Genomic DNA, 25,501 nt, shown 5'->3' with positions numbered 1-25,501 from the left:
ATTACAATGTAACATCTTTGTACAAACCACATATGAGTGTAAATATTACATGACATCACATTAATAGATACATTATAAATACATTATTTCACATGATGCACTATTTACAGTTTGCCGGTGACACCGCATCTAGCTTGCCATCCACAGTGTGAAGGTGATAAAGAAACAAAGCAGGGTTGTTGAAGGGTGCAGGCCCAGGCATAGTGTTAACAGGAGTCCTGAAGCAGCAGAAACGAACACACTTCTCTGATCTCTGATAATCCTCTTTACGATCTCACAAAACTAGAAAACAAAGCAAATGCCTATGTCACAACCAGCAGTGTAGCAGGGAGAATTGTTGCTTTCATCATGGTCACTTCTATAGGTTGCGGTCCTTGAATGTATCCCACATTCCCTTTATACAGAGCAGTTATGTGTGCAGTCTGAAACATCAGCACCAAATTTTAACCCAAACCCAAATTTTAACCCAAACGACATTAGTATTTTAAATGGGTTCTCTAGGATTTTTATACTGATAGCAGATCACAGGGGTCTGATACCCCACACTCACACCGATCAGGTGTTCGGGAGTAGCTGCGTCACAGTTCTGTCCATTGTGTAGTGGATGGAGCTGGTTACTGCAGCACTAGTCCCATTGCTGAGTAATGTTATCATCCACTACACGGGACGGGAACTTTGTATGTACTGAGCCAAAGCTACTCTCAAGCAGCTAACTGGAAGATTGTCAGACCCTTTGAGCCAAGAGCCATCTAGCATTGGTTGCTTATCCTGAGGACAGGCCTTCAATATAAAAGTCCTAGAGAACCTATTTAATATAAATTGCATTAGACTGTTAGGTACAATATGTCACTGTATGTTAATATTATTTGTGGAATATGCACCTATGTTTTGGCATTATAGGTATTCTTTGAGCACTATATAGTTGTATTCATATAGGAATTGTGTGGTACTGCTATTTAGACACTACAGAGCTTTATATGAATTTTTCAGTGTGTAGTGGTAGAGGCACTACAGGGAGATATAATAATAATCTTTATATAGCACCAACATATTCCACAGCGCTTCAGGGGGTTCAAGTACAGAGTCATAAATAACATAGAAACAAACAAGTCAACCATTAAAACAAGAGGGCCCTGCTCCCAAGAGCTTACAATCTATGATGTATGGCACTGTTTGGGGAGCAGGTGCCAACTGAATTTTCTGTTCAGGACATCATAAAATGCAGCCTAAGGCCGGCCTTGTTTGCAAGGAAGGGAGTAATTCATGTTGCCATTAGGAGTCGCTACATTTACCTTTGCCCATTAACTCTTACAGAAATGTAATAACGGAAAGTGTATCAGGGAACAGGCCCCTTTCAAGCACAATTGAAAACTACCTCGTATTGGTGACCATTATCACATGTTTGTATGCTGAAAGCTCTTCTCATAATTCACTATTTCTCTTTACAACAGGTTTATTATCAGCATTTTGGATGAAAACTCTCAGTTTGCAGAGTTTAATGTCTGCATGACATGATCCTGTATACACCTCCACTAGTATTCCTGGAATTATTCACACTAGGGTCTTATTCACACCTCAGTGATTCACGGACATGTGCTGTCCGTGTTTTCCACGGACAGCACACGTACCCATTCATTTCAATGTGTGTATTCACACACTGGTGTTTTAGCATGGTCCGTGGGTCTGTACTTTTAGCACGGAAGTATGCCCTATTTTTTCTGTGTACATGGATCCGTCACGACTGTTATAGCCTATGCCATCCGTTTTTCATCCATTTTTCATGGACCTTTTATAGGAGATGCTCTGAAAATTTATTTTCAGCTGTGCACTGTCAGGGGAACACGGATGACACATAGAGAGCAAAAAAAAAGACACACGGACCAATCATGGTTCATGGATGCAAGGTCAGACAGCAAAGGGTCAAATCTGGTAAATAGGTAGAAGTGTACAAGGCAGACAAACATGGAAACAGCACACCTTAGCAAGACATTAACCCCTTCAGGACCCTGGGATTTCCCTTTTTTGCATTTTCGTTTTTAACTCCCTCCCTTCCCATAGTCCTAACTTTTTTATTTTTCCATTCACTTATGAGCAGTGATGGCCAGTTCGCCGTGTTCGCCCGCGAACACATGCCGGCTGCCATCTTAAATCACAAGTCCGGCGATGCACAGGTAAGTCCTTACCTGTGCCTGTGCCGCGAGCCAGTCTGAAACAAATGCGGTCACCGGGAGCAGGCAGTTCCAAGAACAGCCGCCGGGGGCCTTCATCGGGCTGTTCTCGGAACTGCCTGCTCCCTGTGACCGCATTTGTTTCAGACTGGCTCGCGGCGCAGGCACAGGTAAGGACTTACCTGTGCATCGCCGGACTTGTGATTTAAGATGGCAGCCGGCATGTGTTCGCGGGCGAACACGGCGAACTGGCCATCATTGCTTATGAGGGCTTATTTTTTGCGGGACAAGTTGTACTTTCTAATGGCACCATTTACCGTTGCATACCATGTAGTAGGAAGTGAAAAAAAAAATCCTAATGGGGTAGAATTGGGAAAAAATGCAATTCTGATAAAGGTTTTTATTTATTTTTTTTTAGGCTACATGCACACGGCCGTGGTTTTGGTCTGCATCTGAGCCACAGTTTTTGCGGCTCGCAATGTGCTGTCCGCATCCGTTGCTCCGTTCCGTGGACCGCAAAAAAATATAACATGTCTTATTCTTGTCTGCACTTTGCGGACAAGAATAGGCAGTTATATTACAGGCTGTCCGTGCCGTTCCGCAAATTGCGGAACGCGCACGGACGCCATCCGTGTTTTTCGGATCCGCGATTTGCAGACCGCAAAACACACCACGGTTGTGTGCATATAGCCTTACACTGTACACTATACGGTAAAATTGACCTGTTATCTTCATTCTCCAGGTCAGTACGGTTGAAATGATAACACACTTGTATAATTTTTCTTGCGTTTTAATACTGAAAAAAAAAATGAAAACCTTTGAGGGAAAAAAAAGAATTGTATAACCATATTCTAACCCCTATAATTTTTTGTAGTTATGTGTACAGGGCTCATTTTCTGCCGGACGATCTTTTCTTTTCAGTGATACCAATTTAAAGTGTGTGCGACTTTTTGATCACTTTTTATTTAAAAAAAATTTGGGTAGTTGAAGTGACAAAAAATTGCAAATTGGCAGTTTTTTTCCCCCCGTTACGCCATTTGCCGTATGCCATTAATATTGTTATATTTTAATTGTATGGGCATTTTCGCACCCGACGATGCCTATGATGTTTATTTTTTTTTATTGGTTAAGTATTTTTATTTTAATGAAAGGGGAGTGATTTGAACTTTTATTTATTTATTTATTTTTTATATTTGTAAAAACTTTTTTTTTTAGTTTCTTTAAGTCACCTTGGGCGACAATAACTGGGAATCATTAGACTGACCATAGTGTTCATTGCTGGCTATATAGCCATCATTGAACACTTCATTTTCAATATAACAATACAATGCTGTATTGGTATATACCTGAAATAGGCACCGAAGCCTGCTTGAGACTTCGGGCTATTTCGGCAATGCAACAGGTTCCCCGTTCTCAGTCGGGGAACGCTGTTACCGGAGCAGAAGGGCGTGACTTCCGCTTCCGAACTGATCAGATGCCGTGGTCACATGTTCCGTGGGTCTCTGCTATTTAAAATAGCAGAAACCCGACGGACATCGCGCCCACTGCACCCGCGAGCGGGCGCCATGTTCAGGGACTGGACTTCTGTCGTACATATATGGCGGAGGTCCTTAAGTGGTTAATGAACTGCAACCTATTGCTCAGGCACCTTCCCATAGGATGCCTAAAGCACCCTAGGTTAGCCACCCATTGGCTGGGGAAAAATAGGGTGTGCACATTGGTCAAGAGCTGGAGAGAACACACACAAACCCAACGGGCAGAGAGTGGCCTAGCTTGAAAGAAGAGACAGAGCTACTCTGGTGGCCTGGGAACATCGGAGCAGGTTTTATTCCTGAAAGACCCTTTTAAGGCTACTTTCACACTGGCGTTTTGGCTTTCCGTTTCTGAAATCCGTTCAGGGCTCTCACAAGCGGTCCGAAACTGATCAGTTTTGCCCTAATTCATTCTGAATGGAAAAGGATCTGTTCAGAATGCATCAGTTTGCCTCCATTCCGTCTCCATTCGGCTTTGGAGGTGGACACCAAAACGCTGCCTGCAGTGTTTTGGTGTCCGTCTGATGAAACTGAGCGAAACGGATCGGTTCTGACACACAATGTAAGTCAATGGGGACGGATCTTTTCTATGACACAATCTGACACAATAGAAAACGGATCAGTCCTCCATTGACTTTCAATGGTGTTCAAGAAGGATCCGTCTTGGCTATGTTATAGATAATACAAATGGATCCGTTCTGAACGGATGCAGACGTTTGTATTATCTGAACGGATCCGTCTGTATAGATCCATGACGGATCCGCACCAAACGCGAGTGTGAAAGTAGCCTAATGTAAAATGCTGTTCTAGAGAAACACCCTACACGGCAGATTTTGCTGTAGAAAATGTCCTACGAACTGAAAAGGTTCATTCACCTGAAAAGTATGGTATGTTCACATATGGCCTAAACACTGGATTTGCTGCCGTGGACGTGCATGTGGAAAATCTGCAGCATTGTGCAGTACCAGAAACTAGATAAGATTAAAAGAGATCTCATCCACACGCTATGAAAAAAAAAATCTGTACCATAAATTGACGTACAGTGTGGATTTGAAATTTGCTGCATTTCAATTTAAGTCGCAGACTTCTACCACAGATTTCACCTTTTGCAGTGCAGAGGGTGAAATCAGCCACAAATCAGGGGCAAAAGCTACATGCAAATCATGCAGATATTGGCATATTGCCACAGATTCTCTGTTGCATTTAACATCCCTAATGAATATTCGTCAGCAGTCATTTTGTTAAAATTTGTGGCATCTGCAGTGTAAGTTACTGGAAGGCAATCACAGTCACAGTGCAGAATATAGTTGTGATATTCACACCTTAGTAGTCCAATGCTGTTTCATTAACCACCTCAGCCCCCAGTGCTTAAACACCCTGAAAGACCAGGCCACTTTTTACACTTCTGACCTACACTACTTTCACCGTTTATTGCTCGGTCATGCAACTTACCACCCAAATGAATTTTACCTCCTTTTCTTCTCACTAATAGAGCTTTCATTTGGTGGTATTTCATTGCTGCTGACATTTTTACTTTTTTTGTTATTAATCGAAATTTAACGATTTTTTTGCAAAAAAATGACATTTTTCACTTTCAGTAGTAAAATTTTGCAAAAAAAACGACATCCATATAGAAATTTTGCTCTAAATTTATAGTTCTACATGTCTTTGATAAAAAAAAAATGTTTGGGTAAAAAAAAAATGGTTTGGGTAAAAGTTATAGCGTTTACAAACTATGGTACAAAAATGTGAATTTCCGCTTTTTGAAGCAGCTCTGACTTTCTGAGCACCTGTCATGTTTCCTGAGGTTCTACAATGCCCAGACAGTACAAACACCCCACAAATGACCCCATTTCTGAAAGTACACACCCTAAGGTATTCGCTGATGGGCATAGTGAGTTCATAGAACTTTTTATTTTTTGTCACAAGTTAGCGGAAAATTATGATTTTTTTTTTTTTTTTTTTTTTTCTTACAAAGTCTCATATTCCACTAACTTGTGACAAAAAATAAAAAGTTTTATGAACTCACTATGCCCATCAGCGAATACCTTGGGGTCTCTTCTTTCCAAAATGGGGTCACTTGTGGGGTAGTTATACTGCCCTGGCATTCTAGGGGCCCAAATGTGTGGTAAGGAGTTTGAAATCAAATTCTGTAAAAAATGACCTGTGAAATCCGAAAGGTGCTCTTTGGAATGTGGGCCCCTTTGCCCACCTAGGCTGCAAAAAAGTGTCACACATCTGGTATCTCCGTACTCAGGAGAAGGTGGGGAATGTGTTTTGGGGTGTCTTTTTACATATACCCATGCTGGGTGAGAGAAATATCTTGGTCAAATGACAACTTTGTATAAAAAAATGGGAAAAGTTGTCTTTTGCCAAGATATTTCTCTCACCCAGCATGGGTATATGTAAAATGACACCCCAAAACACATTCCCCAACTTCTCCCGATTACGGAGATACCAGATGTGTGACACTTTTTTGCAGCCTAGGTGGGCAAAGGGGCCCATATTCCAAAGAGCACCTTTCGGATTTCACTCCTCATTTTTTCCTGAATTTGATTTCAAACTCCTTACCACACATTTGGGCCCCTAGAATACCAGGGCAGTATAACTACCCCACAAGTGACCCCATTTTGGAAAGAAGACACCCCAAGGTATTCCGTGGGGGCATGGCGAGTTCCTAGAATTTTTTATTTTTTGTCACAAGTTAGTGGAAAATGATGATTTTTTTTTTTATTTTTTTTTTCATACAAAGTCTCATATTCCACAAACTTGTGACAAAAAATAAAAACTTCCATGAACTCACTATGCCCATCAGCGAATACCTTGGGGTCTCTTCTTTCCAAAATGGGGTCACTTGTGGGGTAGTTATACTGCCCTGGCATTCTAGGGGCCCAAATGTGTGGTAAGTAGGTAAATGACCTGTGAAATCCGAAAGGTGCTCTTTGGAATGTGGGCCCCTTTGCCCACCTAGGCTGCAAAAAAGTGTCACACATCTGGTATCTCTGTATTCAGGAGAAGTTGAGGAATGTGTTTTGGGGTGTCTTTTTACATATACCCATGCTGGGTGAGATAAATATCTTGGTCAAATGCCAACTTTGTATAAAAAAATGGGAAAAGTTGTCTTTTGCCAAGATATTTCTCTCACCCAGCATGGGTATATGTAAAATGACACCCCAAAACACATTCCCCAACTTCTCCCGATTACGGAGATACCAGATGTGTGACACTTTTTTGCAGCCTAGGTGGGCAAAGGGGCCCATATTCAAAAGAGCACCTTTCGGATTTCACAGGTCATTTTTTACAGAATTTGATTTCAAACTCCTTACCACACATTTGGGCCCCTAGAATGCCAGGGCAGTATAACTACCCCACAAGTGACCCCATTTTGGAAAGAAGAGACCCCAAGGTATTCGCTGATGGGCATAGTGAGTTCATGGAACTTTTTATTTTTTGTCACAAGTTAGTGGAATATGAGACTTTGTATGAAAAAAAAAAAAAAATAAGCATTTTCCACTAACTTGTGACAAAAAATAAAAAATTCTAGGAACTCGCCATGCCCCTCACGGAATACCTTGGGGTGTCTTCTTTCCAAAATGGGGTCACTTGTGGGGTAGTTATACTGCCCTGGCATTTTCCAGGGGCCCTAATGTGTGGTAAGTAGGTAAATGACCTGTGAAATCCTAAAGGTGCTCTTTGGAATATGGGCCCCTTTGCCCACCTAGGCTGCAAAAAAGTGTCACACATGTGGTATCGCCGTATTCAGGAGAAGTTGGGGAATGTGTTTTGGGGTGTCATTTTACATATACCCATGCTGGGTGAGAGAAATATCTTGGCAAAAGACAACTTTTCCCATTTTTTTATACAAAGTTGGCATTTGACCAAGATATTTCTCTCACCCAGCATGGGTATATGTAAAATAACACCCCAAAACACATTCCCCAACTTCTCCTGAGTACGGCGATACCAGATGTGTGACACTTTTTTGCAGCCTAGATGCGCAAAGGTGCCCAAATTCCTTTTAGGAGGGCATTTTTAGACATTTGGATACCAGACTTCTTCTCACGCTTTGGGGCCCCTAGAATGCCAGAGCAGTATAAATACCCCACATGTGACCCCATTTTGGAAAGAAGACACCCCAAGGTATTCAATGAGGGGCATGGCGAGTTCATAGAAATTTTTTTTTTTTGGCACAAGTTAGCGGAAATTGATATTTTTAATTTTTTTCTCACAAAGTCTCCCGTTCCGCTAACTTGGGACAAAAAATTCAATCTTTCATGGACTCAATATGCCCCTCACGGAATACCTGGGGGTGTCTTCTTTCCGAAATGGGGTCACATGTGGGGTATTTATACTGCCCTGGCATTCTAGGGGCCCTAAAGCGTGAGAAGAAGTCTGGAATATAAATGTCTAAAAAATTTTACGCATTTGGATTCCGTGAGGGGTATGGTGAGTTCATGTGAGATTTTATTTTTTGACACAAGTTAGTGGAATATGAGACTTTGTAAGAAAAAAAAAAAAAAATTCTGCTAACTTGGGCCAAAAAAATATCTGAATGGAGCCTTACAGAGGGGGGGGGGGGGGTGATCAATGACAGGGGGGTGATCAATGACAGGGGGGGTGATCAATGACAGGGGGGTTGATCAATGACAGGGGGGGTGATCAGGGAGTCTATATGGGGTGATCACCACAGTCATTGATCACGCCCCTGTAAGGCTTCATTCAGACGTCCGGATGCGTTTTGCGGATCCGATCCATCTATCAGTGCATCCGTAAAAATCATGCGGACATCTGAATGGAGCTTTACAGGGGGGTAATCAATGACAGGGGGGTGATCAGGGAGTCTATATGGGGTGATCACCACAGTCATTGATCATGCCCCTGTAAGGCTTCATTCAGACGTCCGGATGCGTTTTGCGGATCGGATCCATCTATCAGTGCATCCGTAAAAATCATGCGGACATCTGAATGGAGCTTTACAGGGGGGTGATCAATGACAGGGGGGTGATCAGGGAGTCTATATGGGGTGATCACCACAGTCATTGATCATGCCCCTGTAAGGCTTCATTCAGACGTCCGGATGCGTTTTGCGGATCGGATCCATCTATCAGTGCATCCGTAAAAATCATGCGGACATCTGAATGGAGCTTTACAGGGGGGTGATCAATGACAGGGGGGTGATCAGGGAGTCTATATGGGGTGATCACCACAGTCATTGATCATGCCCCTGTAAGGCTTCATTCAGACGTCCGGATGCGTTTTGCGGATCGGATCCATCTATCAGTGCATCCGTAAAAATCATGCGGACATCTGAATGGAGCTTTACAGGGGGGTGATCAGGGAGTCTATATGGGGTGATCACCACAGTCATTGATCATGCCCCTGTAAGGCTTCATTCAGACGTCCGGATGCGTTTTGAGGATCGGATCCATCTATCAGTGCATCCGTAAAAATCATGCGGACATCTGAATGGAGCTTTACAGGGGGGTGATCAGGGAGTCTATATGGGGTGATCACCACAGTCATTGATCATGCCCCTGTAAGGCTTCATTCAGACGTCCGGATGCGTTTTGCGGATCGGATCCATCTATCAGTGCATCCGTAAAAATCATGCGGACATCTGAATGGAGCTTTACAGGGGGGTGATCAGGGAGTCTATATGGGGTGATCACCACAGTCATTGATCATGCCCCTGTAAGGCTTCATTCAGACGTCCGGATGCGTTTTGAGGATCGGATCCATCTATCAGTGCATCCGTAAAAATCATGCGGACGTCTGAATGGAGCTTTACAGGGGGTTGATCAATGACAGGGGTGTAATCAATGACAGGGGGGGTGATCAGGGAGTCTATATGGGGTGATAACCACAGTCATTGATCACGCCCCTGTAAGGCTTCATTCAGACGTCCGGATGCGTTTTGCGGATCTGATCCATCTATCAGTGGATCCGTAAAAATCATGCGGACATCTGAATGGAGCTTTACAGGGGGGTAATCAATGACAGGGGGGTGATCAATGACAGGGGGGTGATCAGGGAGTCTATATGGGGTGATCAGGGGTGATCAGGGGCTAATAAGGGGTTAATAAGTGACGGGGGGGGGGTGTAGTGTAGTGTAGTGGTGCTTGGTGGGACTTTACTGAGCTACCTGTGTCCTCTGGTGGTCGATCCAAACAAATGGGACCACCAGAGGACCAGGTAGCAGGTATATTAGACGCTGTTATCAAAACAGCGTCTAATATACCTGTTAGGGGTTAAAAAAAACACATCTCCAGCCTGCCAGCGAACGATCGCCGTTGGCAGGCTGGAGATCAACTCTCTTACCTTCCGTTCCTGTGAGCGCGCGCGCCTGTGTGCGCGCGTTCACAGGAAATCTCGCCCATCGCGAGATGACGCATATATGCGTGACTCTGCGCAGGGCTGCCACCTCCGGAACGCGATCCTGCGTTAGGCGGTCCGGAGGTGGTTAATACCGATTATTTCATTTAGGCTACATGCACACGAACGTTGTTTGTTTCCGTGTCCGTTTTTTTGTGGATAGGATGCGGACCCATTAATTTCAATGGGTCCGCAAAAAACGCTGACAGCACACTGTGTGCTGTCCGCATCAGTATGTCCGTTCTGTTGCTCCGCAAAAAAAATTGTGCATGTCCTATTTTTTGCGGACAAGGATAGGCATTATTACAATGGATCCACAAAAAAGCGGATCCACAAAAAAAACAGATGCCATACGGAACGTCATCCGCTTTTTTTGCGGATCCCCAATTTGCGGACCGCAAAACACATACGGTCGTGTGCATGTAGCCTTATACTGATGGAGGTGTGGATGCATGACTATGTAAAGGCACTAGCAATTCAGGAGATGGAAATATAGATGCTGCCAACTAGAGATGAGCGAATTGAAGATGACGAAGTGGAATTCGTTACGAATTTCAGGAAAAATACGATTTGCACAGAATGCGAATTTTCTCACGCTTCGTGGTAACGAATAAAAAAAATAATTTAAATGGCTGCTGCACATGTGAGGACATGGGGGAAGGAACTCTGGGAAGGCGGGATCACCCACAATGCCATGCATGCAGCCAATCAGCAGCCAGTCAGCCCTGTGATGTCACAGCCCTATAAATAGCGCAGCCATCTTAGATTCTGCTATTTACCAGTGTACTTAGTGCAGGGAGAGATGTCTGCAGGCGCTAGGGACAGTGATAGAAAAAATGTAATTGTGCTAAAATGATTTACAAGTGCAGGGAAAGATTATTCAAGGTGTAGGGAAAGGATAGAGAGGAATCAATCCACTGCATTTCTGTTGAATAGGGTTCAGTCGGGGAGGTGACAACTTGGTAATAGGAATATTCCTATTACACCTTGCAGCACTGACTGGGGATCCAAATTGCCATTATGCAGCTCTGTAATTCCAGCAAACCGTTCTTATTAGGGTGCAAGTGCTGTGTGATACAGGCTTAACAGGGGTTATTACAAGGAAATATTTCTACGTTTTATTTGCCCTAGTGCGGTGCAGTTCTATGTTCTAAAGCATTTTTTGGCTTGTATTAGTGGGAAAAAAGGGCTTATTAGCTGTTGTGTGGTGAAGTGTGAAAATTACAACCCTTTTTGTTGTGTATTAGTGGCAAAAATAAAATATATTTGCAGCTCAGCGGTGCAGCTCTTTGTTCTAAAGCCCTTTTTCCCTGTATTAGTGGAAAAACAAAAAATATATTTGCCGCTCAGAGGAGCAGTTATCTGTTTTAAAGCCCTTTTTTTCGTGTGTTAGTGGAAAAAGAAAAATATATTTGTCGCTCAGCAGTGCAGTTATCTGTTTTAACCACTTCAGCCCCCAGTGCTTAAACACCCTGAAAGACCAGGCCACTTTTTACACTTCTGACCTACACTACTTTCACCGTTTATTGCTCGGTCATGCAACTTACCACCCAAATGAATTTTACCTCCTTTTCTTCTCACTAATAGAGCTTTCATTTGGTGGTATTTCATTGCTGCTGACATTTTTACTTTTTTTGTTATTAATCGAAATTTAACGATTTTTTTGCAAAAAAATGACATTTTTCACTTTCAGTTGTAAAATTTTGCAAAAAAAACGAGATCCATATAGAAATTTTGCTCTAAATTTATAGTTCTACATGTCTTTGATAAAAAAAAATGTTTGGGTAAAAAAAAAATGGTTTGGGTAAAAATTATAGCGTTTACAAACTATGGTACAAAAATGTGAATTTCCGCTTTTTGAAGCAGCTCTGACTTTCTGAGCACCTGTCATGTTTCCTGAGGTTCTACAATGGCCAGACAGTACAAACACCCCACAAATGACCCCATTTCGGAAAGTACACACCCTAAGGTATTCGCTGATGGGCATAGTGAGTTCATAGAACTTTTTATTTTTTGTCACAAGTTAGCGGAAAATGATGATTTTTTTTTATTTTATTTTTTTCTTACAAAGTCTCATATTCCACTAACTTGTGACAAAAAATAAAAAGTTCTATGAACTCACTATGCCCATCACGAAATACCTTGGGGTCTCTTCTTTCCAAAATGGGGTCACTTGTGGGGTAGTTATACTGCCCTGGCATTCTAGGGGCCCAAATGTGTGGTAAGGAGTTTGAAATCAAATTCTGTAAAAAATGACCTGTGAAATCCGAAAGGTGCTCTTTGGAATATGGGCCCCTTTGCCCACCTAGGCTGCAAAAAAGTGTCACACATCTGGTATCTCCGTACTCAGGAGAAGGTGGGGAATGTGTTTTGGGGTGTCTTTTTACATATACCCATGCTGGGTGAGATAAATATCTTGGTCAAATGCCAACTTTGTATAAAAAAATGGGAAAAGTTTTCTTTTGACCAAGATATTTATCTCACCCAGCATGGGTATATGTAAAATGACACCCCAAAACACATTCCCCACCTACTCCTGAGTACGGCAATACCAGATGTGTGACACTTTTTTGCAGCCTAGGTGGGCAAAGGGGCCCATATTCCAAAGAGCACCTTTCGGATTTCACAGGTCATTTTTTACAGAATTTGATTTCAAACTCCTTACCACACATTTGGGCCCCTAGAATGCCAGGGCAGTATAACTACCCCACAAGTGACCCCATTTTGGAAAGAAGACACCCCAAGGTATTCCGTGAGGGGCATGGCAAGTTCCTAGAATTTTTTATTTTTTGTCACAAGTTAGTGGAAAATGATGATTTATTTTTTTTTTCATACAAAGTCTCATATTCCACTAACTTGTGACAAAAAATAAAAACTTCCATGAACTTACTATGCCCATCAGCGAATACCTTGGGGTCTCTTCTTTCCAAAATGGGGTCACTTGTGGGGTAGTTATACTGCCCTGGCATTCTAGGGGCCCAGATGTGTGGTAAGGAGTTTGAAATCAAATTCTGTAAAAAATGACCTGTGAAATCCGAAAGGTGCTCTTTGGAATATGGGCCCCTTTGCCCACCTACGCTGCAAAAAAGTGTCACACATCTGGTATTGCCGTACTCAGGAGAAGGTGGGGAATGTGTTTTGGGGTGTCATTTTACATATACCCATGCTGGGTGAGATAAATATCTTGGTCAAATGCCAACTTTGTATAAAAAAATGGGAAAAGTTGTCTTTTGCCAAGATATTTCTCTCACCCAGCATGGGTATATGTAAAATGACACCCCAAAACACATTCCCCAACTTCTCCTGAGTACGGCGATACCAGATGTGTGACACTTTTTTGCAGCCTAGGTGGGCAAAGGGGCCCATATTCCAAAGAGCACCTTTCGGATTTCACAGGTCATTTTTTACAGAATTTGATTTCAAACTCCTTACCACACATTTGGGCCCCTAGAATGCCAGGGCAGTATAACTACCCCACAAGTGACCCCATTTTGGAAAGAAGAGACCCCAAGGTATTCGCTGATGGGCATAGTGAGTTCATGGAAGTTTTTATTTTTTGTCACAAGTTAGTGGAATATGAGACTTTGTATGAAAAAAAAAAAAAAATCATCATTTTCCACTAACTTGTGACAAAAAATAAAAAATTCTAGGAACTCGCCATGCCCCTCACGGAATACCTTGGGGTGTCTTCTTTCCAAAATGGGGTCACTTGTGGGGTAGTTATACTGCCCTGGCATTTTCCAGGGGCCCTAATGTGTGGTAAGTAGGTAAATGACCTGTGAAATCCTAAAGGTGCTCTTTGGAATATGGGCCCCTTTGCCCACCTAGGCTGCAAAAAAGTGTCACACATCTGGTATCTCCGTACTCGGGAGAAGTTGGGGAATGTGTTTTGGGGTGTCATTTTACATATACCCTTGCTGGGTGAGAGAAATATCTTGGCAAAAGACAACTTTTCCCATTTTTTTTATACAAAGTTGGCATTTGACCAAGATATTTCTCTCACCCAGCATGGGTATATGTAAAATGACACCCCAAAACACATTCCCCAACTTCTCCTGAGTACGGCGATACCAGATGTATGACACTTTTTTGCAGCCTAGATGCGCAAAGGTGCCCAAATTCCTTTTAGGAGGTCATTTTTAGACATTTGGATACCAGACTTCTTCTCACGCTTTGGGGCCCCTAGAATGCCAGGGCAGTATAAATACCCCACATGTGACCCCATTTTGGAAATAAGACACCCCAAGGTATTCAATGAGGGGCATGGCGAGTTCATAGAATTTTTTTTTTTTGGCACAAGTTAGCGGAAATTGATATTTAAAATTTTTTTCTCACAAAGTCTCCCGTTCCGCTAACTTGGGACAAAAATTTCAATCTTTCATGGACTCAATATGCCCCTCACGGAATACCTGGGGGTCTCTTCTTTCCGAAATGTGGTCACATGTGGGGTATTTATACTGCCCTGGCATTCTAGGGGCCCTAAAGGTTGAGAAGAAGTCTGGAATATAAATGTCTAAAAAATTTTACGCATTTGGATTCCGTGAGGGGTATGGTGAGTTCATGTGAGATTTTATTTTTTTACACAAGTTAGTGGAATATGAGACTTTGTAAGAAAAAAAAAAAAAAATTCCGCTAACTTGGGCCAAAAAAATGTCTGAATGGAGCCTTACAGAGGGGTGATCAATGACAGGGGGGTGATCAATGACAGGGGTGGTGATCAATGACAGGGGGGGTGATCAATGACAGGGGGGGTGATCAGGGAGTCTATATGGGGTGATCACCACAGTCATTGATCATGCCCCTGTAAGGCTTCATTCAGACGTCCGGATGCGTTTTGCGGATCGGATCCATCTATCAGTGCATCCGTAAAAATCATGCGGACATCTGAATGGAGCTTTACAGGGGGGTGATCAGGGAGTCTATATGGGGTGATCACCACAGTCATTGATCATGCCCCTGTAAGGCTTCATTCAGACGTCCGGATGCGTTTTGCGGATCGGATCCATCTATCAGTGCATCCGTAAAAATCATGCGGACATCTGAATGGAGCTTTACAGGGGGGTGATCAGGGAGTCTATATGGGGTGATCACCACAGTCATTGATCATGCCCCTGTAAGGCTTCATACAGACGTCCGGATGCGTTTTGCGGATCGGATCCATCTATCAGTGCATCCGTAAAAATCATGCGGACATCTGAATGGAGCTTTACAGGGGGGTGATCAGGGAGTCTATATGGGGTGATCACCACAGTCATTGATCATGCCCCTGTAAGGCTTCATTCAGACGTCCGGATGCGTTTTGCGGATCCGATCCATCTATCAGTGCATCCGTAAAAATCATGCGGACATCTGAATGGAGCTTTACAGGGGGGTAATCAATGACAGGGGGGTGATCACCACAGTCATTGATCATGCCCCTGTAAGGCTTCATTCAGACGTCCGGATGCGTTTTGCGGATCGGATCCATCTATCAGTGCATCCGTAAAAATCATGCGGACATCTGAATGGAGCTTTACAGGGGGGTGATCAGGGAGTCTATATGGGGTGATCACCACAGTCATTGATCATGCCCCTGTAAGGCTTCATTCAGACGTCCGGATGCGTTTTGCGGATTGGATCCATCTATCAGTGCATCCGTAAAAATCATGCGGACATCTGAATGGAGCTTTACAGGGGGGTGATCAGGGAGTCTATATGGGGTGATCACCACAGTCATTGATCATGCCCCTGTAAGGCTTCATTCAGACGTCCGGATGCGTTTTGCGGATCCGATCCATCTATCAGTGCATCCGTAAAAATCATGCGGACATCTGAATGGAGCTTTACAGGGGGGTAATCAATGACAGGGGGGTAATCAATGACAGGGGGGTGATCAGGGAGTCTATATGGGGTGATCACCACAGTCATTGATCACGCCCCTGTAAGGCTTCATTCAGACGTCCGGATGCGTTTTGCGGATCCGATCCATCTATCAGTGCATCCGTAAAAATCATGCGGACGTCTGAATGGAGCTTTACAGGGGGTTGATCAATGACAGGGGGGTAATCAATGACAGGGGGGTGATCAGGGAGTCTATATGGGGTGATCAGGGGCTAATAAGGGGTTAATAAGTGACGGGGGGGGGGGGGGTGTAGTGTAGTGGTGCTTGGTGCTACTTTACTGAGCTACCTGTGTCCTCTGGTGGTCGATCCAAACAAAGGGGACCACCAGAGGACCAGGTAGCAGGTATATTAGACGCTGTTATCAAAACAGCGTCTAATATACCTGTTAGGGGTTAAAAAAAACACATCTCCAGCCTGCCAGCGAACGATCGCCGCTGGCAGGCTGGAGATCAACTCTCTTACCTTCCGTTCCTGTGAGCGCGCGCGCCTGTGTGCGCGCGTTCACAGGAAATCTCGGCCATCGCGAGATGACGCATATATGCGTGACTCTGCGCAGGGCTGCCACCTCCGGAACGCGATCCTGCGTTAGGCGGTCCGGAGGTGGTTAAAGCCCTTTTTTGCATGTTTTAATGGAAAAAGGAAAAATATCTTTGCCGCTCAGCAGTGCAGTGAGATATTTTACAGCCCAGTTTGCCATGTATTACTGGCGAAATACAAATATATTCGCCTTTTATTGTTGCACTCTTCGGTTGAAAAGCCTTTTGTGTAAAAATAGAAAAAACTTTGGCCCTAACTGCCGTTCAGCGGTGCAGTGAGATAATTTACATCCCAGTTTGCCGTGTACTACTAGCAAAATACAAATATATTCGCCTTTCATCGTTGCACTTATCTGTTGAAAAGCCTTTTGTGTAAAAAAATAAATAAATTTGATCCTAATTGCCGTTCAGCGATGCAGTGAGATAATTTACAGCCCAGTTTGCCGTCTATTACTGGCCAGATACAAATATATTTGCCTTTTATCGCTGCACTTATCTATTGAAAAGCCCTTTGTGTAAAAATAGAAAAATATTAGAGCCTAATTGCCGTTCAGCGGTGCAGTGAGATAATGTACAGCCCAGTTTGCCGTGTATTACTGGCCAAATACAAATATATTCGCCTTTCATCAATGCACTTATCTGTTGAAAAGCCCTTTGTGTAACAATAGAAAAGAATTAGGGCCTATTTGCTGTTTAGCGGTGCAGTGATATATTCTAAAGCCCTGTTTGCTGTGTATTAGTGGCGAAATAAAAAATATTTTATCTAACATTTGGTTATTCGATCTAACAGATGAGAAGTGCCAGGCCCTGCGCAGGGGATGTCACGGTCCCTCAGGTGACTGATGTCAGGAAATCAAGGAGATTGGCTGAGCGTGGAGGAATCTAACAGCTTCCTTGATTTCTCTTGATTCCGTGTTGATAGGGTCAATGACCACTTCCCTTTTCTCAGCTGTTGCTCAGTGGTCATCACTTATACCCTTTATAGTCTTACCCCACCCTACTGACTATGCGGTAGATAGCTTCATTTGGGTTTGGCTGAGCTGGTGTGAGTTTGTCTCTGGTGTTCCTGCTCGTCCGTCTCTACAGACATTAAGTGTCGCGTTTGTTTGTGTTTGTTATATTCCCTGTTGTTTGTATCTGGGCCTGAGACAAAGACTTTCATGCGTCCATCTGGGGAGGTTGTCTCTGGTCCTAACCTTTTCCAGGGCATTATAGAGATATAAAGGCCTAGTTATCCTGCATATGAATATTCCTACCTTTAAGGTCTATTCATATTGATAGATAGTTAGGGCCCGGATTAGGGTTGTCTAGGAGGTGACCTGTTTCTTCCATAGTTTCCAGCCCCAGTTACTGTTCCCCTTCCCTCCTGTGTTCAGATTGCAGTTTCCCTCCACACTGATCGTGATAGGGGAGTGGCAGAGGCCTAAATGTTTATGGCGCAGGCAGAGGTCGCAGCAGAGTAAGGGGCCGTGGCAGCAGGGGTCACTTCGAGAGGCCTGAACTCCCAGTGTCAGCTAGTGGTCGTGTCGTGACCAGCAACCCAGCGGTTCTTGAATGGTTGACTTACATTAGAGAAGAGTCAGTGGGTTCGTCAGACACAACCCTTAGTTGGCATGGCCTGGGAGCAGGCCCTGTGCCCTTACCTGTCCTCAACCTGCCTCTGTCCTTTTCTGTTCCCTCACCGCGACAAGTATTATATGCTGTAGACTCTGCTCCACTTTTCAGCGAGGAAGAGCGACGAGAGGACAGTCAGCAGCTACTGCCCAGCCAAGATGTGGAGGAGACATCCACCACTTCCTCCACTAGGCGGGCAAGTAGTGATGAGGAGAGTGGCGTGGGAGCTGGTGTTGAGAGCGGTCAGGCTCCTGACCCAGAGATGGTTGAGAAGGACATCAGTAATGTGCAGACACTACTCGATGATGATGATGTAGCTAATCGCACTTGGGAGCCGGGTGACGAAGGGGTTTCATCCTCATCGGGAGAAGAGGGTGGCAGCTGAGCCAGCGGCGAAGCCAGCAAGTCGCTAGCGTGACTGGGAGTCAGCAGGGTGGCAGCAGTGGGAGGTCAGGAGCCAAACGCGCCCAGGGTAGACCACTCGCTTCACGGGAGCCTACCTGCCCGGGAAGTAGCAGTGCAGGGTCTCAAGGAGGCAGCGGCGGTAGCAGTCAGTCAGTGCGTAGTGTTGGGGGTAAAATCACCTACTCGGCGGTGTGGCATTTTTTTTTTTTACTCTGCACCTTTCAGAGAACTGATGGCTTGCGCCAAGCAGAGGTGGAGAGTCCCAAGCCGTCATTTCTTTGCCAAAAAGGCAGTACCAGCCCTGCACACACATGTACAACAAAAGGTGGGCCAGTCCTTGAGCCTGTCGGTGTCTGCCAAAGTGCACGGCAGTGCCAACGTGTGGAGCTGTAACTACGGTCAGGGACAATGCATCTCCTTTACAGCCCACTGGTTGAATGTGGTTCCTGACAACCACACCAGCAACTTGGCCAGGTGACGCCGCTTCCACCTCCACGTTGCCACGCCGTTGGTCCACCGACAATGTCCGCCTCTGTCTCCTTATCCTCCATAATGTTCTCAGCCTCCACTGCAGGGACAATGCACAGTGCCCCTCCAGCATACCACATGTGCAGGGCACAGCGGTGTCACGCTGTTCTGCACCTCGTTTGCCCAGGCGAACTGAGTCACACAGGGGAGGAACTTCTCCATGTCCTTCAGCAAGAAATTGAATCCTGGCTTTCTCCGCGACAATTGAAAATCATAACCATGGTGAGCGACAACGGAAAGAACATTGTGTCGGCATTGCATCAAGGAGGGCTGAGCCATGCACCCTGCATGGCACACGTGTTCAATCTCGTCAAGCGGTTCCTGAAGTCTTCCACCCATCTGCAAGACATCCTAAAAATGGCCAGGAAACTTTGCATGCACTTCAGACACTTGTACATCGCAAAGCACACCCTCCTTGAGCTTCAGCGGCAGAACGGCAGCCCCCAACATAGGCTTATAAGCAACGTTTCCACCCATTGGAATTCCACCCTCCATATGTTGGACCGACTGTATGAACAGAGAAAGGCCATCAAAGATTTCCTGATGATCCAAGCGGACAGGAGTACTCCCCTGCATAACTTCGATGTCAGCCAGTGGCAGCCCATGCCGTTTGCTCAGGCCCTTTGAGGAGGCCACGTTATTTGTCAGTCGCCAGGACTACGGTATGAACGATGTCATTCCACTGCTTCATGTCCTGGAAAAGATGCTGGTAAATATGGCTGGTCAGGGGACTGGAGATGTGGCGCCTAGATCTCACGGCCACATGAACCCTGTGGGGGCTGAACCGGAGGAGGAGAACATTGGAGCACAAGCAATGTGTAGCAAAATGGTTGTTTTTTCTACACAGGTAACAGGAAAAGAGGAGCAGGAGCAGCCAGATGAGCTACTGGGCGATGAGGAAGATGAGGCAGAGGACCCAGACACACCGTGGCAGTATGCAGTGGAGATGGAGGCAGAGAGTACCTCCGAGTTACTTGTGCAAACGGCCCGCTGTATGCTCACTTACTTGGGTAGTGACAGCCGAATTGTCACCATTCGGCAGAGGGATGACTTCTGGCTCTCCACCTTGTTGGACCCTCACTACCGGTCCAAAATGGGGGCCTTTTTTACACACGCTAAGAGGGAGGAAAAACTGAACTACTGTAGAGACATCCTATGTAGTCAGTTGAATGCTGCCTATCTGCACCATCGTCCATCCTCTCGCAGGTCTGACCAGGGGGGCCGTCTGCGCTCACGTTCTACTGCCATGGCTGAAGGGGAGGGGTGAGGTGGCAGGAGCAGTACCAGCTCCATCAGCAGCCTAAGTCTACAGTTGCTTATGAGCAGCTTTTTTCACCCGCATAGTGAAGAAACTACTCACCAGCAGCTAGACGTAGAGCAGAACCTGAACCAGCAGGTGGTGGAATACAGTACTTAGAGTACACCCTGCCAGCCAACCTTGAAGATCCGCTGGACTACTGGGCAGCTAAACTGAATTTGTGGCCACAACTGGCCGAGTTTGCCCTGGAAAAGCTGTCCTGCCCAGCCAGTAGTGTGGCATCAGAGCGGATGTTTAGTGCGGCGGGGGCCATAGTTACCCCAAGAAGAACTCGCCTGTCCACCAAAAATGTGGAGAGACTGAACTTTATCAAGATGAATCAGGCATAGATCAGCCAGGATTTCCACCCACCAATTCCTGATGCATCAGACTAGATCATCCATGGTGCCACACCAACACTTTGACAAAAGAGACCGGTTTCTTCTGGCTACCTGCCTCAGCTACTATTCTGATGCTGCCACCTGCCTGATGCCACACATCTGATGCCAAGTGCTCCTCTTTCACCCACCATCTTCAGTGGGTACAGGTATTGCCACTCACCTCCACACTATGTCACCTTGCCACTCTGTGGCCTCCTCATAATGCTCCTACCTCCACTCTATGACCTTCTGATGCTGACGCCACCTCCACACTCTGTCATTGTGTCACTCTCTGGCCTCCTGATGCTGCCACCACCTACAGGCCCTGTGATTGGGTCACTCTGTGGTCTCCTCATGATGCTTTCACCTCACCACCGTCACCTTGCCACTCTGCGGCCTCGTGATGCTGCCGCCACCTCCAAACTATGTCACCTTGCCACTTTGTGGCCTCCCGATGCTTCCGCCACCTCCAAACACTGTCATTGTGCCACTCTGCTGCCTCCTGATGCTGCCGCCTCTTACTGACTCTGTGATTGGGCCACTCTGTGATCTCCTCATGCTGCTTTCACCTCACCCCTATGTCACCTTACCACTCTGTGGTATTCTCATGCTGCCGCCACCTCCACACTCTGTGATTGTGCCACTCTGCGGCCTCCTGATGCTGCCGCCACCTGCACACTCTGTCATTGTGCCACTCTGTGTCCTCCTGATGCTGCTGCCACCTCCAAACTATGTCACTTTGCCAATCTGTGACCTCCTCATGCTGGCGCCACCTTTACACTTTTGTCATTTTGCCACTCTGCGGCCTCCTGAAGCTGCAGCCACCTACAGACTCTGTGATTGGGCCACTCTGTGGTCTCCTCATGTTGCTTTCACCTCACCACTATGTCATAGGGCCACTCTGTGGACTTCTCATGCTGTTCCCACCCTCCCTAGATCATTGCTGGGCCAATATTTAGCCTTTTTGGCTTGGCTGACATCATCATTTATTTTATCCTTCCTCTGATCTGTCAGAAGGAAGGTAAAATGAGATGCACAACGGATCCTATCTGTGTAGCAGCTGTAAGACCTATATGGTCCCATCAGGCTTGTGATTTGGTAGCCAAAAGCAGGAGTAGGTACAAAACACAGAAGACTTGCAAATATTCCATTCACGTGTCATCTCTGTTTTGGATCCACTCCTGTTTTTTTTGGCATTATGATACTGATGGATTACTGACCAAATGCTGACCGAGTGAAGGCGGATGCTACACAGACAGGATCCGTTATTGTTCTGATGGATCAGAGGAAGGGCAAAATAATCAGTGACGTATTTACTATTAGCCCCCTTAGGGGCTAGAGCCCTTGTCCTATTCACCCTAATAGAGCTCTATTAGGGTGAATAGGACTTCACACTCTCCCTGCTCCCCTGTGCATAGTACACACAGAGCAGGGAGCTTACTATGGCAGCCAGGGCTTCAGTAGCTTCCTGGCTGCCATGGTAACAGATCGGAGCCCCAAGATTACACTGCTGGCTCCGATTGGAACTGCCACCAATGAAGAGGGGGATGGGACCCTGTGGCCACTGCAACCAATTATACTAATACTTGGGGGGGAGGGCACTGCGCAACCAATGGTTATAATTAATAATACTGGGGGGGGGGGGGCGCACTGCGCCACCAGTGAATGGAATTAACACATTAATTCAAGTATAAGAGGCAGCGGGTGCTGGCGGCGGTATCACATACCCGGCCTCAATAACGGCATGCGATCCGCCGAATCGCGGCAATTAACCCCTCAGGTGCCGCACCGCGGTTTGGCGGATCGCATGCCCTGTTATTGAGGCCGGGTGCCGGGTATGTGATACCGCCGCCGGCACCCGCTGCCTCCTATACTTGAATTAATTACATTCATTTGTGGGACAGTGGCCACAGCCGCTCCCCTTCTCCTCCCGGCTATATCCCGATTGGTGGCAGCGGCAGCCGCGTCACAGTGTAGAGGGAGGGAATCCCTCCTTCTCCACTGTGCTAGTAAAGAGAACATGGTAGGCACTGAGAGCAGCGCATGCCATGTTCTCTATTAGGCTGCGCAGCTGCTTCCCATCTCCACTGCAAGAGCCGCACTTGAAGCGGCAAAGAGCAGCATGAGGCTCAAAAGACACGGGTTGGCCACCTCTGTCGTAGTGCTTCCGTGGGCTTCCGATCCGTGCCTCCGTTCCGCATCTCCCGGATTGCGGACCCATTCAAGCTCCGTCACAGTTTGTCCATTGTGTAGTGGATGTTGCTGGTTACTGCAGCACTAGTCCCATTGCTGAGTAACCTTATCATCCACTACACAATGGACGGGAACTGTGTATGTACTGAGCCGAAGCTACTCTCAAGCAGCTAACTGGAATATTCTCAGACCCTTCGAGCCAAGAGCCATCTAGCATTGATTGCTTATCCTGAGCAGTAAAGGCCTTACCTGTGCCTGGCCGGACTTGTGAAAAAAGATGGCAGCCCGCATATGTTCGCGGGCGAACAATGCGAACTGGCCATCACTGATCCTGAGGACAGGCCTTCAATATAAAAGTCCTAGAGAACCTATTTAATATAAATTGCATAACACTGTTAGGTACAATATGTCACTGTATGTTAATATTATTTGTGGAATATGCACCTATGTTTTGGCATTATAGGTATTCTTTGAGCACTATATAGTTGTATTTATATAGGAATTGTGTGGCACTGCTATTTAGACACTACAGAGCTTTATATACATTTTTCAGTGTGTAGTGGTAGAGGCACTACAGGGAGATATAATAATAATCTTTATATAGCACCAACATATTCTGCAGCGCTTCAGGGGGTTCAAGTACAGAGTCATAAATAACATAGAAACAAACAAGTCAACCATTAAAACAGGAGGGCCTGCTCCCAAGAGCTTACAATCTATGATGTATGGCACTGTTTGGGTGCCAAAAGAATTTTCTGTTCAGGACACCATGAAATGCAGCCTAAGGCCGGCCTTGTTTGCAAGGAAGGGAGTAATTCATGTTGCCATTAGGAGACGCTACATTTACATTTGTCCATTAAATCTTACAGAAATTTATAACGGAAAGTGTATCAGGGAACAGGCCCCTTTCAAGCACAATTGAAAAATCTACTGTACCTCGTATTGGTGACCATTATCACATGTTTGTATGCTGAAAGCTCTTCTCATAATTCACTATTTCTCTTTACAACAGGTTTATTATCATCATTTTGTATGAAAACTCTCAGTTTGCAGAGTTTAATGTCTGCATGACATGATCCTGTATACACCTCCACTAGTATTCCTGGAATCATTCACACTAAGGTCTTATTCACACCTCAGTGATTCACGGACATGTGCTGTCCGTGTTTTCCACGGACAGCACACATACCCATTCATTTCAATGTGTGTATTCACACACTGGGGTTTTAGCATGGTCCGTGGGTCTGTACTTTTAGCACGGAAGTATGCCCTATTTTTTCAGTGTTTATGGATCCGTCACGACTGTTATAGCCTATGGGTCCGTGAAAAACACAGACCCAAAACACATGCCATCCGTTTTTCATCCATTCACCTTTTATAGGAGATGCTCTGAAAATTAATTTTCAGCTGTGCACTGTCAGGGGAACACGGATGACACAGGGAGAGCAAAAAAAAGACACATGGACCAACCATGGTTCATGGACGTCTTCACGGATGAATCACTGACCCTCTTATCACAGATTTCATCATGGACATGTGATTAAGGCCTCATGCACATGCAGACCACGGATCCACCAACTACGGACACCTTCCGTGTGAAATCCACATTTTCACCATTACTAGAAATTACTATTCTTGTCCGCAGTATGGACAAAAATAGCACATGTTCTATGATATGTGGAACAGACACACGGATGCAGACAGCATACAGATGACATCTGTGTACTGTCCGTTTTTTTTGTGGACCCATAGAAATTAATGGGTCTGTGTGCAATCAGCAAAAAACGTGGACCGGACGTGAATGCAAAATACAGTCGTGCAAGAGGCCTAATAAACGTTAACGTTCTCACACCCTGAGGAGAAATAACACTTAGAATCAGCCATCCATTCTCTCATCACTGGAAGGCTTAGATAGCTCACAAAGCTCTTAGTAAATGACTGGCCCGCTGCTCATTTATGTCACAATGAAATATTCAGCTATAAAATAAAATGTAACATTACAATTTACCTTATCAGTTTGAAAGCTCATTGGAAACCCGTATCGGCAATAAGTGACAAAGTGCTCGCAGTTGTCCCACAGCAGGCTGTATGATGTGACCCCCACCAGTTTCTCAGCCCTCTGAGCCACTTCTTCATTAGAAAGAGGTTTTGTCTTGAAACTTTTGTCCATGTGATTAACCATTATACTTCCACCATAGGCAAAGTCCTGCACAGTGTCCACTCTTATACTGGCCACTTTAGCCAGGACACCCAGGATCAGCCTTTTGTTGGTGACGACTTTTCCAATCAGACACTCGTCGTCTGAAATAGCAGGCAAGATATCAGGCATCAGATGGGCAACCTTGTTATTTCCCAAGTAGATCCCAAAGTGAACAAACAGAGTCCTGGGGACCTCTAACAAGTCTCCTCGTTTAAAAAAGGATGCATCCTGGGAATGGGATTCTCTCTGAGCCTGTTCTGGCATGCTAAAGAGCTTCAAGTTGGAGACCAATGATATTTTATCAAGGAGAAAAAACAGCAAGTCTAACAGCGAACTTTTCATCCTGTCACTTGTGGCTTTGAGCCTGGCTGCTGTAACTGAGAGCTAAACCAGT

The 25,501-nt window shown here is 45.3% G+C and overlaps 1 protein-coding gene across 1 annotated transcript; it reads right to left on the bottom strand.

Annotated features, from left to right (window-relative positions):
* On the bottom strand, window positions 1-25,501 carry LOC120990059 (lecithin retinol acyltransferase-like). Its single transcript, XM_040418569.1, has 2 exons — window positions 24,916-25,501; window positions 1-282 (listed from the first exon to the last, which is right to left on the bottom strand). Exons 1-2 carry the CDS (start codon window positions 25,447-25,449, stop codon window positions 130-132), a joined length of 687 nt encoding a protein of 228 aa, XP_040274503.1. The 5' UTR covers window positions 25,450-25,501; the 3' UTR covers window positions 1-129.

This window comes from Bufo bufo, chromosome 2, assembly GCF_905171765.1.
Source record: "Bufo bufo chromosome 2, aBufBuf1.1, whole genome shotgun sequence".
NCBI classification, from domain to species: domain Eukaryota; kingdom Metazoa; phylum Chordata; class Amphibia; order Anura; family Bufonidae; genus Bufo; species Bufo bufo.
Note: the sequence above shows the minus strand (reverse complement) of the source record. Positions and strands in the feature narration are given on the sequence as shown.

Excerpts from the sequence above, each read along its gene's own strand:
- LOC120990059 (XM_040418569.1), bottom strand. The coding sequence starts at position 25,449 with ATGAAAAGTTCGCTGTTAGACTTGCTGTTTTTTCTCCTTGATAAAATA. Across the intron at positions 283-24,915 it reads TGAGCTTTCAAACTGATAAG|TTTTGTGAGATCGTAAAGAG; the intron begins GTAAATTGTAAT and ends TTTGTTTTCTAG.